Source organism: Pristis pectinata, chromosome 9, assembly GCF_009764475.1.
Source record: "Pristis pectinata isolate sPriPec2 chromosome 9, sPriPec2.1.pri, whole genome shotgun sequence".
Taxonomy (NCBI): Eukaryota; Metazoa; Chordata; class Chondrichthyes; order Rhinopristiformes; family Pristidae; genus Pristis; species Pristis pectinata.
In genome coordinates, this window is record NC_067413.1 from 30,290,678 (window position 1) to 30,303,583 (window position 12,906).

The following is a 12,906-nucleotide window of genomic DNA, read 5'->3' on the forward strand; positions in this document are numbered from 1 at the left end:
AGAGAACTACTTTACTGGCTGTAAAAAGCTCTGGGATGTTTCCTTCAATACGATACAATTACAGAGGTAAACTCACAGGTAGTTACATAAATAAATGATGGATAAATTGAACTTCTGTTGTGTATGTTTGTGCATTGAAACACAACATTGTCACTGGGTCTAAACCATGGAGCTCCCTCCCCTACATTACCTTCACCAGAAGGCCACTGCCATTCGACAAGGTGGCTCACCCGCACCTTCTCACTCAGGAATGAGTAATAAATGCTGGCCTGGCCTGCAGTGCCAAGACAGGAATAAGTATGAAACCATATCAAATTACCTCATTAGCACAGGTGATGTTGCTGAATCCAGTGCCTGCAATGGTGAGTCTGTCGTATAGGGTCCCGTTAGATGGGGTGATACTGTTGATGGTGGGGGAGTAGCAGGGAGAGAGGAGAAATGTGAAGCCTCCACTGTCTGAAGTGCTGTTCACTGTCTGGGGACAGGCGGGGCTGGTTGCTGTACAGTTACCACTGCGCTCCTGTTGTGACTGCACCATCTCCAAGTGTCCTGGGGACAGAGAATATGTTGAAGTCAGCCCAGGGAATGGGGTACAAGGAAAGCAACACATCGCGACCAGTCCCTACAGTCAGATTTGCGGACAGCAGTTGCCAGAGGCAATACAAATGGTTCCTATTCCTCGGTCTGGTTGTGACCATTCCAGAACCTCGCTTGGTGAGCTCCATCTGCCCTGGTCTGGCAAGTACTTGCTTCTTCAATTCTCAGTCCAGATGAAGTCTTGACCCAAAACTGTCCATTTCCCTCTACAGATGCTGCCTGACCTGCTGAGTCCCTCTATGTCCCACACCCCTCCCCATCTCTGTAGCCCCCTGCAGCTCCTCTAATCTGGGAGCAAGAAACAACAAAAAAACAGGAGCACCAAAAGGCCATTGGACCCTTCGAATATGCAATAACCCAGTCCCAGAGCCGACTGGGAGAGAAGAACATGGGTGCACCACCCCGTAAGTGAAGAAATCTCTCCTCCCCTCAGTACTACATGTATCACCCCATATTCTGAAACCATAACCCTGGTTCCAGCCTTCTCCATTCTCCCTACATCCAATCTCCCGAGCCCAGTCAGGGATTTTAATAAGAACCACACTCATTCTTCTAATCTTCAAAGAATACAGTCTGAGTCGACCCAATCCCTCCTCATACAACAGTCCCACCATCCCAGGAACCGGTCTGATGAACCTCTGCTGCACTCCCTCTGCAGCAAGGGCATCCTTCCTTGGGTAAGGAGACCAAACCTGTGCACAGTCCTCTAGGTGTGGTCTCACTAAGGCCCTGTATAAATGTGGAACCACATCTTTACTCCTGAGCTCAAATCCTCTGTAGGTCAACATACCATTTATCTGTTAACTGTTTTGCTCACCTGCATATTGTTTTCAAAGAAGCTAATTAAGCTCAGAGATGGTTAAAATCCTTGGTCTGGATGGATTACATTTGCACATTTTCAAAGAATCTGAGGAAGAGGTAGCAAAGGGTGCATATATTGCATAATTCATTAGAAGGTGCAGAACCAGACGACACAAAGGTTGGTGGTGTTGTGGATAGTGTGGAGGATTGTCGAAGATTGCAGAAGGACTTTAATAGGATGCAGAGCTGGGCTGAGAGGTGGCAGATGGAGTTCAATCCAGAGAAGTGTGAGGTGGTACACTTTGGAAGGACAAACTCCAAGGCAGAGTACAAAGTTAATGGCAGGATTCTGGGTAGTGTGGGGAAGCAGAGGGATCTGGGGGTCCATATCCACAGATCACTGAAAGTTGCCTCACAGGTGGATAGGTTAGTTAAGAAAGCTTATGGGATGTTAGCTTTCATAAGTCATGGGATCGAGTTTAAGAGCCGCGAGGTAATGATGCAACTCTACAAAACTCTGGTTAGACCACACTTAGAGTACTGTGTCCAGTTCTGGTCGCCTCATTATAGGAAGGATGTGGAAGCGTTGGAAAGGGTGCAGAGGAGATTTACAGGCTGCTGCCTGGTTTAGAGAGTATGCATTATGAGGAGAGACTAAGGGAGCTAGGGCTTTACTCTTTGGAGAGAAGGAGGATGAGAGATGATAAAGGTATACAAAATATTAAGAGGGATAGAGTAGACAGCCAGCACCTCTTTTCCAGGGCACCAATGCTCAATACAAGAGGGCAATGCGTTAAAGTAATGGGGGGGGGGGGGGAGTTCAAGGGCAATATCAGAGGAAGGTTTTTTAGCCAGAGAGTGGTTGGGGCATGGAATGCGCTGCCTGAGGCGGTGGTGGAGGCAGGTACATCGGTCAAATTCAAGAGATTGATAGATAAGCATATGGAGGAATTTAAAGTAGAGGGATATGTGGGGGAAAGGGGTTAGATAGTTTTTAGGTGAGGTTTAAAGGTCGGCAATAACATGTGGGCCGAAGGGCCTGTATTGTGCTGTACTTTCTATGATTCTATGAAAGGACTGGTGGAGAGCTGAGGTAATACCTATTCTTCAGAAAGGTGACAGAATATGTCCAGGAAATTATAGACCTATCAGCAAACATTGGTGGTGAAAAGATAATGGAATCCCGCTGAAGGAAAGACCAGAAGAACGTCTAGGGATAAAAAGTATAATAATCAATAGATTTCAAGGTGGGAAGTTTTACTTGATCTACCATATTACAATTTTGAAGAAGTAACAGAGAAAGTAAATAATGGTAATGTAGTAGATGGAATTTATCCAGATTTTTAAGGCTATTGATAAGATAGACAAATGACAATGAATGAAGTCAGGACAAGCAGAGGAAAGGATTGTTGGCTGTCCTCAGAACAGAGAGCTGAGAGTAAAGGGTAGTTGTTCAGCAAGGAAGATTCTGATGGAGGGGGTGCAGAGAGAATGTTTCCACATGTCAATAAGTGCACAACCTCAGGCTGTCAATGTAAGATGGTCACCTGAAAATCTCCCAGGGAATTCAGGACAAACTTCTCTATCTCAAGAGCAGTGAGAATGTGGGATTTGCTCCCACTGGGAGGGATTGAGATGAATGGACAAGTAGTTGAGTGGGGAGGGACACTTACAGATTTAAATGAGGAAAGGCAGGAGGAGTTTCAAATGGACCATAAATGTCAGCACATTGGGGCGAAATGGCCTTATAGGTGTGCTTAATATGGGAACTTGCACTGTTTCGGTTCTGGCCTCTTGATCTGTCTGGATTTCACTCATTGGTGTCTACAGCTTCAGTTGCCTGGGACTTGAGCTCTGAAATTGTCTCCCTAAATGTTACTTTAATCCACTAAATTAATTTACAATACTGATTTAAATTAATTTTAAACTAATACACCACAGATTAACTAACAATACTTGCATTTATCAGGGATAGTCTGTGCAGGAGGCGCGTCCATTACCTTCCTTCATCTTGCTCAAAGTTACTCCAAGTTACAAAGGGAAAAAATTCATGGTAGAGTTTTGTTTGATGCTTTCTACCATTGGTTTATCGCTTTTGACACTGGCTGACAGACTCGGAGTCATACAGCCTGGTAACACTGTCCACTAAGTCCACACCAACTCATCAACCACCCATTTACACTAAATCTATACTAATCCCATTTTATTCTTCCCACATTCCCATTGACTACCCTTGCCCCAGGATGTCACCCCTCACCCACACACTAGGGGCAATTTACAGCAACCAATTAACCCACTAACCTGTATGTCTTTGAGATGTGGGAAACTGGAGCAACCGGGGAAAACCCATGTGGTCAGAGGGAGAACATGCAAACTCCACACAGATGCACCCAAGGTCAGGATTGAACCTGGCTCTCTGGAACTATGAGGCAGTGTCACCTGTCTCATTTGCTCAGTGCCAGCTGAGGGTCAGTGGATACCTGAACAAGGAAGCCTGTGTGTCCAAGCCCCACTCCAGAGGTTACAACACCTTGCGCTCACCCAGACACTCTCTGGGAAAAGCACTGACTGACAGACAACAGTGAAGGTCCTGTCATCTCTGTCCCTCCATCCACACATGCTTAGTTGCGGACTTTGAGATTCCTTTCTGGTTTTTTTAATGGTAAAACACAGGGTATGTAGCGTATGCAAGTACATTTCAATAATTGTTAGCAACTTCCTTGGTCACTGAATGGCGGTAATGTACTTCCACAGGGAATTTCCGTGATTGGAGAACATTGGTCCACCTGTCCACAAGGTGTACTCCACTGAAATTAGCACACATTGCTAAATTAGTATTCTTTTAGCCACATGTTGAGCAGGCCGTGATGACTATTGGACAACACTAGTGTCAACGATGCCTCATGTAATGGGTGACCTGTTTAATAGCAACAAATGTAACCCAGCCAGGTGGTCCGAGAGGATTGCCATTAACCCGGTCCTGCTGTTGCCTTACAACACACTGGGCCTGAAAAGCTGCAGACTGAAAGTGAATGAGCTCACCAGGTGGATATTCTGCCTCAATCCCAGCTACAGAAACATGCAGATTTAAGGACCTCTCCTCTGCTGCCCTCACATGTACCACGCCTTGCAGGAAGATCTTGTTCTTCTGGTCGATGTAACCGCTGCTGTAGAAAAATGAGCCAGGGGAGGTGAAGCGGTGGGAGAAAGAACCTACACGGAGAAACAAAATTGCTCAGTCAGCTTAATCAGAGCAAGAAAGAAAACTTTGCATTTATGTATCACCTTACAATATCTCAGGATGTCTCCAAGCAATTGACAGCCAATAAAATACTTCTGAAAATAGTCATTGTGATCGTGCAGAAAACAGGGCAGAGAGGTTTAAGAAATCCTAAGGTTGTAGGTGTAGATGGGAACATGGAGAGAGTGAAAGGAAATGAGTGTAGGATTGGTGCAGATAGGTGCTTGAGGAGGAGCAGGGAAGTTCTCCCAAGTGCCCTGATCTGCCATCCAACATCACTTCAATTGATTTTCACATCACTGTTTGTGAGATCTTTCTATGTTTTCTGCAGTGATTATACTTCAGAAGGATGTCATTGGCCAGAAAGTACTTTGGCATATCTTGAGGCTGTGATAGGTGCTGAAGAAAAGCCAGTCACTGCTGAAACATTTCCCCTTGTCTGAGTTTTATTTAGTTCCCCAGTGTGACTGAAATTATTATTCATAATACCCAGAAGAAATGCTGTTAAATCTAAAAACTAACAAAGACAAACTTTAGGCACAAGACAAGGCTCTGTATACATTGGCTGGAGTTTACAGCTAAATTAAAGGCACGGATGGGGTACTTGCCTGCTGGAGTGCCGGTATCTCCACTCATAAACCCCTTGCCTTTGTAATTCACCTCACTGGGCCCGGAGACACTGAAGACTCGGTAGCTCAAGCCCTGGACGAGAGGTGGGGCTTCCCACTGCCAGTGCACTGTGTCCCCAACAAGGATATCGAGTATTGATGGATTCCAGCTGTACCCAACTCCCAGTGCTGTCCGGAAGAAAAATAGTCAGCAGATCAGCTCAAGAGGTAAAACATCAGTTGCAATAATGAGATTTGTGAATCAGGATTGACATAACTTTAACTTCAATCTCTGACATTTCCCAATAGAGAGAAATATTTTAGCTCACAATGCAAGGGTTCATTCCCTAAACTCAGAACATATCACAAAAAACAGATTATCCATCTATTTTTGACACTTGTCTCCAAGCTGAATTTATGGAATCCAGAACATGAAGGGATGATCTTTGAATTAGATTCAGATGACTCAGAAAACATTCTCCCACACAGAGGAGAATGCAAATCTGGAGCCCCACTACTTATGGAAGGAGAGAGAGAGAATTACAGACCAGTTGGCTGAAATCAGTAGAAGGGAAAATGTTATTAAGGAAGTGATTGCAGGGAAGGATTGGGCAGAGTCAACATGGAATGATAGAAGGGAAATCATGTGTGACTGATCTGAGATTTCTGAGATTGTAACTGGCAGGATAGAATCATGGGGAGCCCGTGGATATGGTGTATCTGCACTTTCAGAGGGTCTTTGATAAGGTGCCACACAAGAACTTATCAGTGCACATGGGGTCAGAGTAATACACTGGCGTGGACTGAGGACTGGTCAGAAAGAAGAGAGTATGAATGAATGGGTCATTTTCTGGCTGGGAGGCTGTGAACAGATATCACAGGGTTCATGGTGATGGCCCAGCTGTTATCAGGGAGTCATAGTGCAATACAGCACAATACAGGCCCTTCAACCCAACCAGTCCATGCTGACTATGGTGTCCACCCAGCTGGTCCCAATTTTATGCGTTCAGCCCATATCCCTCTAAGTCCCACCCCTCCATGTACCTATCCAGTGCTTCTTAATGATTCTATAGTACCTGCCTCAACCACTTCCTCTGGCAGCTCAGTCCACATACTCACCGCCCTCTGTCTGAAAAAGTTGCCTTCAGGTCCTTTGTAAAATCTTTCCGCTCTTAACCTAAACCTATGCCCCCTAGTTTTGGACTCCCCTAACCTGGGGAAAAGACTGTTACCATCCACCTTGTCTATGCCTCTCATAATTTTAACCGTTCATGTTCAATGAGATGAATGATGGGACCAAGTGTAATATATCCATAATGCTCTAAAGCTGAGTGAAGGTAGGGATTGTGAGGAAAACAGATGTTTTGGGGTATATAGATTGGTTGTGAATGTCTAAAGCCATGGCAGGTGGAAAATAATGTGAAAATATGTAAGGTTATTACCTTTGGTGGAGAAAAATAGAAGAAAAGTGCATATTTAAAGTGAGAGATTGAGAGGGGTTGGTGTTCGGAGGGACCTGGGTGCCCTTGTACACAAATCACAGGAAGTGAACACACAGTTACAGCAAGCAATAGGGAGGCAAATGGATTATTGGCCCTTATTGTAAGAGGATTGAGTACAAGAGGAGAAAGGGTCCAGTGAGACTGTATCTGGAACACTGTGTGCAGGTGTGCTCTCCCTACCTAAGGAAGGATACGTTTGTGATAGGAGTGCAGTGAAGGTTCACCAGATTGATTCCTGAGCTAGATAATTTGTCATATGAGCACACCCTAATCTTGTATTTTAAAGAAGAGTGGGAGGAGATCTCATTAAAACATACAAAATTCTTAAGGGGCTCGAGAGTGTAGGTGCAGGGATAGTGTTTCCCCTGGTAGGGGTGTCAGATCAGAGACCAGTTAGGAGATGAGAAGACATTTCTCTATCCAGAGGGTGGTGAATTCTTTGGAATTTTCTCCCACAGAGGGCGGTGGAGACTCAGTGGCTGAGTGCACTCAAGACAGAGATCGACAGGTTTTTGGATATTCAGAGAACCACAGGATATGAGGTAAGTGCAGGAGAGTGATGCTGAGATAGAAGATCAGAGGTAATCTGAACAGTGGAGCAGGCTTGGGGCTGAAAGGCCGACTCCTGATTCTATTTCTAACGTTCTTCTGCTATGTTCTCTCCCCCAATGGGCAGTTGGTGCAGGGGACCACCTGGAGTCAAGGTTGTTAGGTTCTTGTATATTAGGTGTTGTAGAACTAAGACAGGTCAGTGGAATCAACAAGGCAATTTATTAGAGTCAACAGAGTTAAGATTTAGATCAGCCACAACCTAATTGAATCACAGAACAGGTTGAAGGCTGAGTGACCTCCTGTTGCACTGCGCCCAATTAGAACGTGGAGAGACGGGGTGGGTTCCAGCACGGACAGGACAGAAATCCTCGCGAGGTTACCACCTACTTGGATGGCTGCCATTATTGGTGATGATGACACTTCTTCCAGTTGGACCAAGAACACACTCCAGCACATTGGGTGCAGCAAAGGTTATGGGACATCGAATGGAGTCTGTAAACATCAGACATTACAGTGACGCAGAACAGAACAGAACTACTTCAATCAGATCATATTTTGTCAAAAAAGGTTAAGGTGGAATTTTAAGTTAGGTGTGCTAACAGAGTTTGAATATAGGGTAAAAATGGTTGAAGGTACAAGGCAGTTGAAGCCTTCAGTGAGAGGTACTGCAGCTTATCACAAACTTACCGAGGTGGACAGTGTTATCCTCTGTGATGGGACTGAAACCAGCCCCAGAGATGGTGATTGTTGTGCCCCCATGGAGCGAACCCAGCCTGGGGGTCATTCCTGTTACACGCAAGATGTACTCAATGGAAACATTCGCAATGCTGCTGCAGTGAAAGATAAAAGACAAAGGGGTAGAAACCAGTTTTTCATGTGTGCTGAAGTATCATCAGTGGTGGAGATGTACGGTACTTAGCTTCTGAAATTTGCTTTTACTGATGTTGTACAACGTGCATTCACTCCTGTGTCACACATTCAGATCATGCAACCCAGGGTGAACTCGTACCCAAAGCATCCACTGTAATAAGGCATTAAACCTCACCCGAGAGAGAAATGAAACAGTTCAAATCATCATTTTCTAATCATACAACAGACTGAAAACGTTAACACCCAATTATACAACCCACCTCCCATCCCACCTCCATCCCTCCCTCCTCCCTCCCATCTCTCCCCATCCTTTCCTTCTCTTTCCTCCTTATCCCTCCTCCTTCTCCTCCCTTTCCCTCCCATTCCTACTCTCTCCCCTGCTTCTCCTCCCTCCCACCACTCCCCACCCTAACTCCTTCCTCCCTCCCGCGTGTCCTCCCACTCCAAACATATTTAGAGATGGCAAAATCTGTCATGAACCAGAACCATCAGGACGAAGGTTTAAACTCTGAAGCTTTAAGCATTTTTGCTGTGAAGGTTCTTGAACTGTGTGAGGCTGCTAACCCTGTGCAGTGTAAACTGCAAGCTGGCTTGTCACAAATACATCAGTCTCAATCAGGGTGTCAAGCCAGCACTTATAGGTAGTTTGATTTTAAAATTGGTGAAAATGAGTATAAAACCAGATGGAAGTGTTCTATTGGGGTACAGAGGCCAGGTTCAGGAGGTTTTAAACATTATTTTTCATGTCCTTGCAGCCAAAGCTCATCTGTGGTTGAGTCGGGTCCGGGTAGGTCTAGGGGAGGGTTGGGTGGAGGATGTGGGAGGAGGGAGAGGAGGAGGTGAGGTGGAAGAACTGGAGGATCAAGGAGATGGGAGGGGGAGGAGGTGTGTTCAGGGATGGAGATGGGACTGGGAGAGAGGGGGAAGGAGTGTGTTTAGGGAGGGAGGGTGATGGGGACTTCGGCTGCACTGTGCGTAGAATGTGTCTGACATTCTGCCCGTCTCCTACAGACTGTCCCGAGACCTGACCTACCTGTCAGGGGCGTGTGTCCGTACTGTGTACTCTCCGGGGGGGAGGCTGGGCAGCCGACAGGTGATGTTGTTGACCCACCACTGAAGGATCGGACACTCCGAGTTCCCAACGAACACACGGCTGTCTCCGGATCTGCTGCCAAAGTCTGACCCGTGGATTGTCAGGCTGGAACCACCTACCAAGGCAATTTTTAACGTGGTTAGGCTGCCCTTTCCACCTGGTACCAAAGGTGATCAGTCCACCAGTGACCCTTGGGATCGCTGCACCTGGCCGCTGCCGGCCGCTGCTGTTGTCTTCCTTCCCTGGCCTCCTGGCCTCGCTCCCCTGGACTTCAGGCCCTATACCCAGCTTCTTACCCCATCCCTGGCCTCCTGCCCCCACCTCAGCCTCCCATTACCATTCCACACCACAGCCTCTCCCCAGCCTCCTGCCCCTACACCTTGCCCATCTACATTAATCACATTTTCCCGCATTAGGACAATATCCTTCTATGCCTCATTTATGCCCAAGAGTGTGCCTGACTGTCTCTTAAACATAGTGATTGTGTCTGATTCCACCACCTCCTTTGGCAACGAGTTCCAGCTATCAACTACTGTAAATCTGTGTAAAACAAATTTACCCCTCAAATCCCCTTTAAATCTCCTCTCTTTCACCTTAAATCTACACCCTCTTGTGTTTGATACCCTGAGCAAGGAAAAATGACTCTATCTCCCCCTATCTATGTCTTTCATAATGTTATGCACCTCTATCAGATCAGCCCTCAACCTCCTTCGCTCCAGGGAAAACAAGCCCAGCCTAACCCATCTTTCCCCATAACTAAAGTACTCCGATGCCGGCAACATCCTCCTGGAGACACAAGAGACCACAGATGCTGGAATCTGGAGCAACAAACAATCTGCTGCAGGAACTCAGCAGCATTTGTGGGGGCGGAGGATTTGTCGACATTTCGGGTGAAGGCCCTGCATCAAGCCATACTCCCTTTCCTCCCACAGGTGCTGCTTGACCCACTGAGTTCCTCCAGCAGATTGTTTGTTGCTGAACGCCCTGGTGAGTCTCCTCTGCACCCTCTCCAGTGCTTCTGGAACGTTTAAGGCCAACCCTGGACCCTGCACAAGTGATGGACATACCTGCCGCACTGCTTGCCGTGGGAGTTATTTGCAAGATTACCGGCATCTTCATCTCTGTGTAAGTGAAAATGAAGGGCAATGTGCTGTATGATTCATCAGTCAACGCAGAGATATTGGCCACTCCAACGGGTGCCTGCAGAGGGCAAGGAAGGAAAGGAAATTAAATGATCTCTCAAGTCATTTTACTGAGCAGTTGAAATGTAATCAAATGGAAAGTTAAGTAAGCTCCAATAAAACCCTGAATAACTTCAACTGTCACTCTGAGGGATGTTGCGGTATAATTAACATGTAGCCCACACCAGTAAACGTGATCTAGGATTAGTGCTGGCATCTGATTCACAACCAGGGCTGTGTGTATCAGTCAGCCTACCTGGTAATTATTTTCATGAATCTTACACAAGGTGCATGGAGCTCCAGCAGAACCTGCAATTCACTCTTATAAATATTTATATCTCCTCTAAGCATGCTTCATATTTCATGGATTATGTGTTTGGGTGAAGTTAAGGACCATTGGACGGCTCGAGACCATGATTTATGACATCCAACTGAATTAGTTCCCCTTGCACCTCCCCACTACAGCCAACATCTATTATGCCTTGACATAATTATTATATTTCCAGGCACTTTGTGACAGGGCTGATGGATAGAGACAGAAACCGGCCCTTAGGGAGAATCATTCTGTGATGATGGGGCTCCATATTCTCAGGGGAACCCTGAGGCGATCACTGTACTCATGTTACACCCAGTGAACATCAGGTCCAAATGTCAAATTCCACACACTCCCTGTTACAGGAAGGAGTATCCTTCCAAAATAAATGGGTTCATTGCATTGCTAAAATCCCAATCATTCAATACAGAGCAATTACATAGTCAGGAATGTGCATATTGTGTTCCAGAATTACATCGGTAAATCTGTAGAGTTATATATGCACTCTCAATAAGAGAAAGGATGTAAACCATGGGAATTATGTATCCACATTCCCAAAGGATGCTCCCAGTGGGAGTGAGAGCTCGCAAGGTCACACTGTGTGAAGGAGGGAGGCGGGGAGCTGGGACAGACCAGGGGAAACAAGTTGCTGTGTTGGGGCTTGAACCTGGCTCAACAACTCATCCATACAACATTCACTTGTACATAAAAGGGACTGGGGACAGGCACAGTGAGAGCCAGAAACCACTCGCCCTCCACCACACACACACACCCACCCACCCACACACACCCTTGCACTCCACCCACACATGTCGCTCCGCCACCGTCACCCACATGCACCCCTCCACCCCACTCAATCCCCTCCACCCTACCCACACCCACCCCAGACCGACCGTCGACGCACTCACAGCTGGCGTGCTGCAGGTTATCTTGACGGGGCTTTGTGTGAGGAGGAGGCAGAGCTTCTCTCCAACTAAAACCACTGTCCCAGGAATGAAACCAGTGCCAGATATTGTCAGGACGGTCCCACCTGAAGCAGAAACAGAAGGGCAGGTCAGTGCTCGCAGTGAAAGGCCAGGAGAGATTATGGTACCTGGGCTCGAATTCCAGCACTGTCACTCACGGCCCATCCGGGTGATGCTGCTGTAGGGGACATTCAGCACTTCAAGCTGTTCTACCATCATACTGGATCCACTCCATTAACCCACCCTCCGGTTGTGTTCTATTCCCCATACCACAAAAATTTACTAAACCTAACATCTGGACTTAAATTTCTCTGAGCCCAATCATCCACCGTCACTTAGGGACTATTCAGATGTCTACTGCCTCTGAGAGAAGACAAACATGCACCAGTCCTCATTGAAGGGTTCGTGATGGAAAGGATGAGCTGCTTCAAGTCCTGGGTGTCAACATCTTGGAGCATCTATCCTGGGCCCAGCACACATATGCAACCATGAAGAAGGTGCACCAGCATCTCTGCTTTCTTCAAGGAGATTCAACGTGTCATCGAAAACTCTGACAAAATTCAAAATTCAACAGTGGAAAGCATTTTGACTGGTTGCATCATGACCTGGTGTGGGAACTCCAATGCACAGGAATGCAAGAGGCTACAAAGAGTGGTGAACTCAGCCAGTTCCATCACTAGTGCAGATCTCCCCGCCATCAAAGATATCTACAAGAGGTGATGTCTCAGGGAGGTGACATCCATCATTAAGGACCCCCACCATCTGGGCCATGCCCTGTTCTCGATGCTGCCATTAGGCAGGAGGTACAGGAGCCTGAAGACCCACACCTCAAGGTTCACAATAGCTTCTTCCCCACTGCCATCTGGTTCATGAACCGATCTGAAAAACACCAACACTACCTTGGTGTATATTTCTTTCTTCTCTCTCTCAATTTCACACGAGTGTCATTTTTTATTTTGTTTGTTCCGTCATAAGTTATGTATAATTTATGTTAATTTAAGTTTATGTTATCTATGTTTGCCATGTTTGTAATGTAGTGCAAAAAGCTAATTTTCATGGCATTTATACCCTGGGTATGTAGTGTATATGAGTGACCTTGGTCTAACCCCAGGTTGTATTTCATGGGACAGGCTTCACGTGTCAAAGCACCAGGATCAGGTCTTTCTCCATACAGTGAGCTTGC

General features: G+C 46.4%; 1 protein-coding gene across 1 annotated transcript in view; it reads right to left on the reverse strand.

Annotated features, from left to right (window-relative positions):
- Window positions 1–12,906, reverse strand: part of pkhd1l1.1 (PKHD1 like 1, tandem duplicate 1) — a 105,252-nt gene that overhangs the window by 48,283 nt on the left and 44,063 nt on the right. Inside the window, exons 27-33 of the mRNA XM_052023513.1 lie at window positions 11,667–11,788; window positions 10,332–10,464; window positions 9,205–9,379; window positions 7,989–8,131; window positions 5,248–5,436; window positions 4,441–4,611; window positions 320–549 (exon numbers count right to left, since the gene is read on the reverse strand). Of these exons, the coding sequence (XP_051879473.1) occupies window positions 320–549; window positions 4,441–4,611; window positions 5,248–5,436; window positions 7,989–8,131; window positions 9,205–9,379; window positions 10,332–10,464; window positions 11,667–11,788 (1,163 nt within the window). The remainder of the gene's footprint in view (window positions 1–319; window positions 550–4,440; window positions 4,612–5,247; window positions 5,437–7,988; window positions 8,132–9,204; window positions 9,380–10,331; window positions 10,465–11,666; window positions 11,789–12,906) is intronic.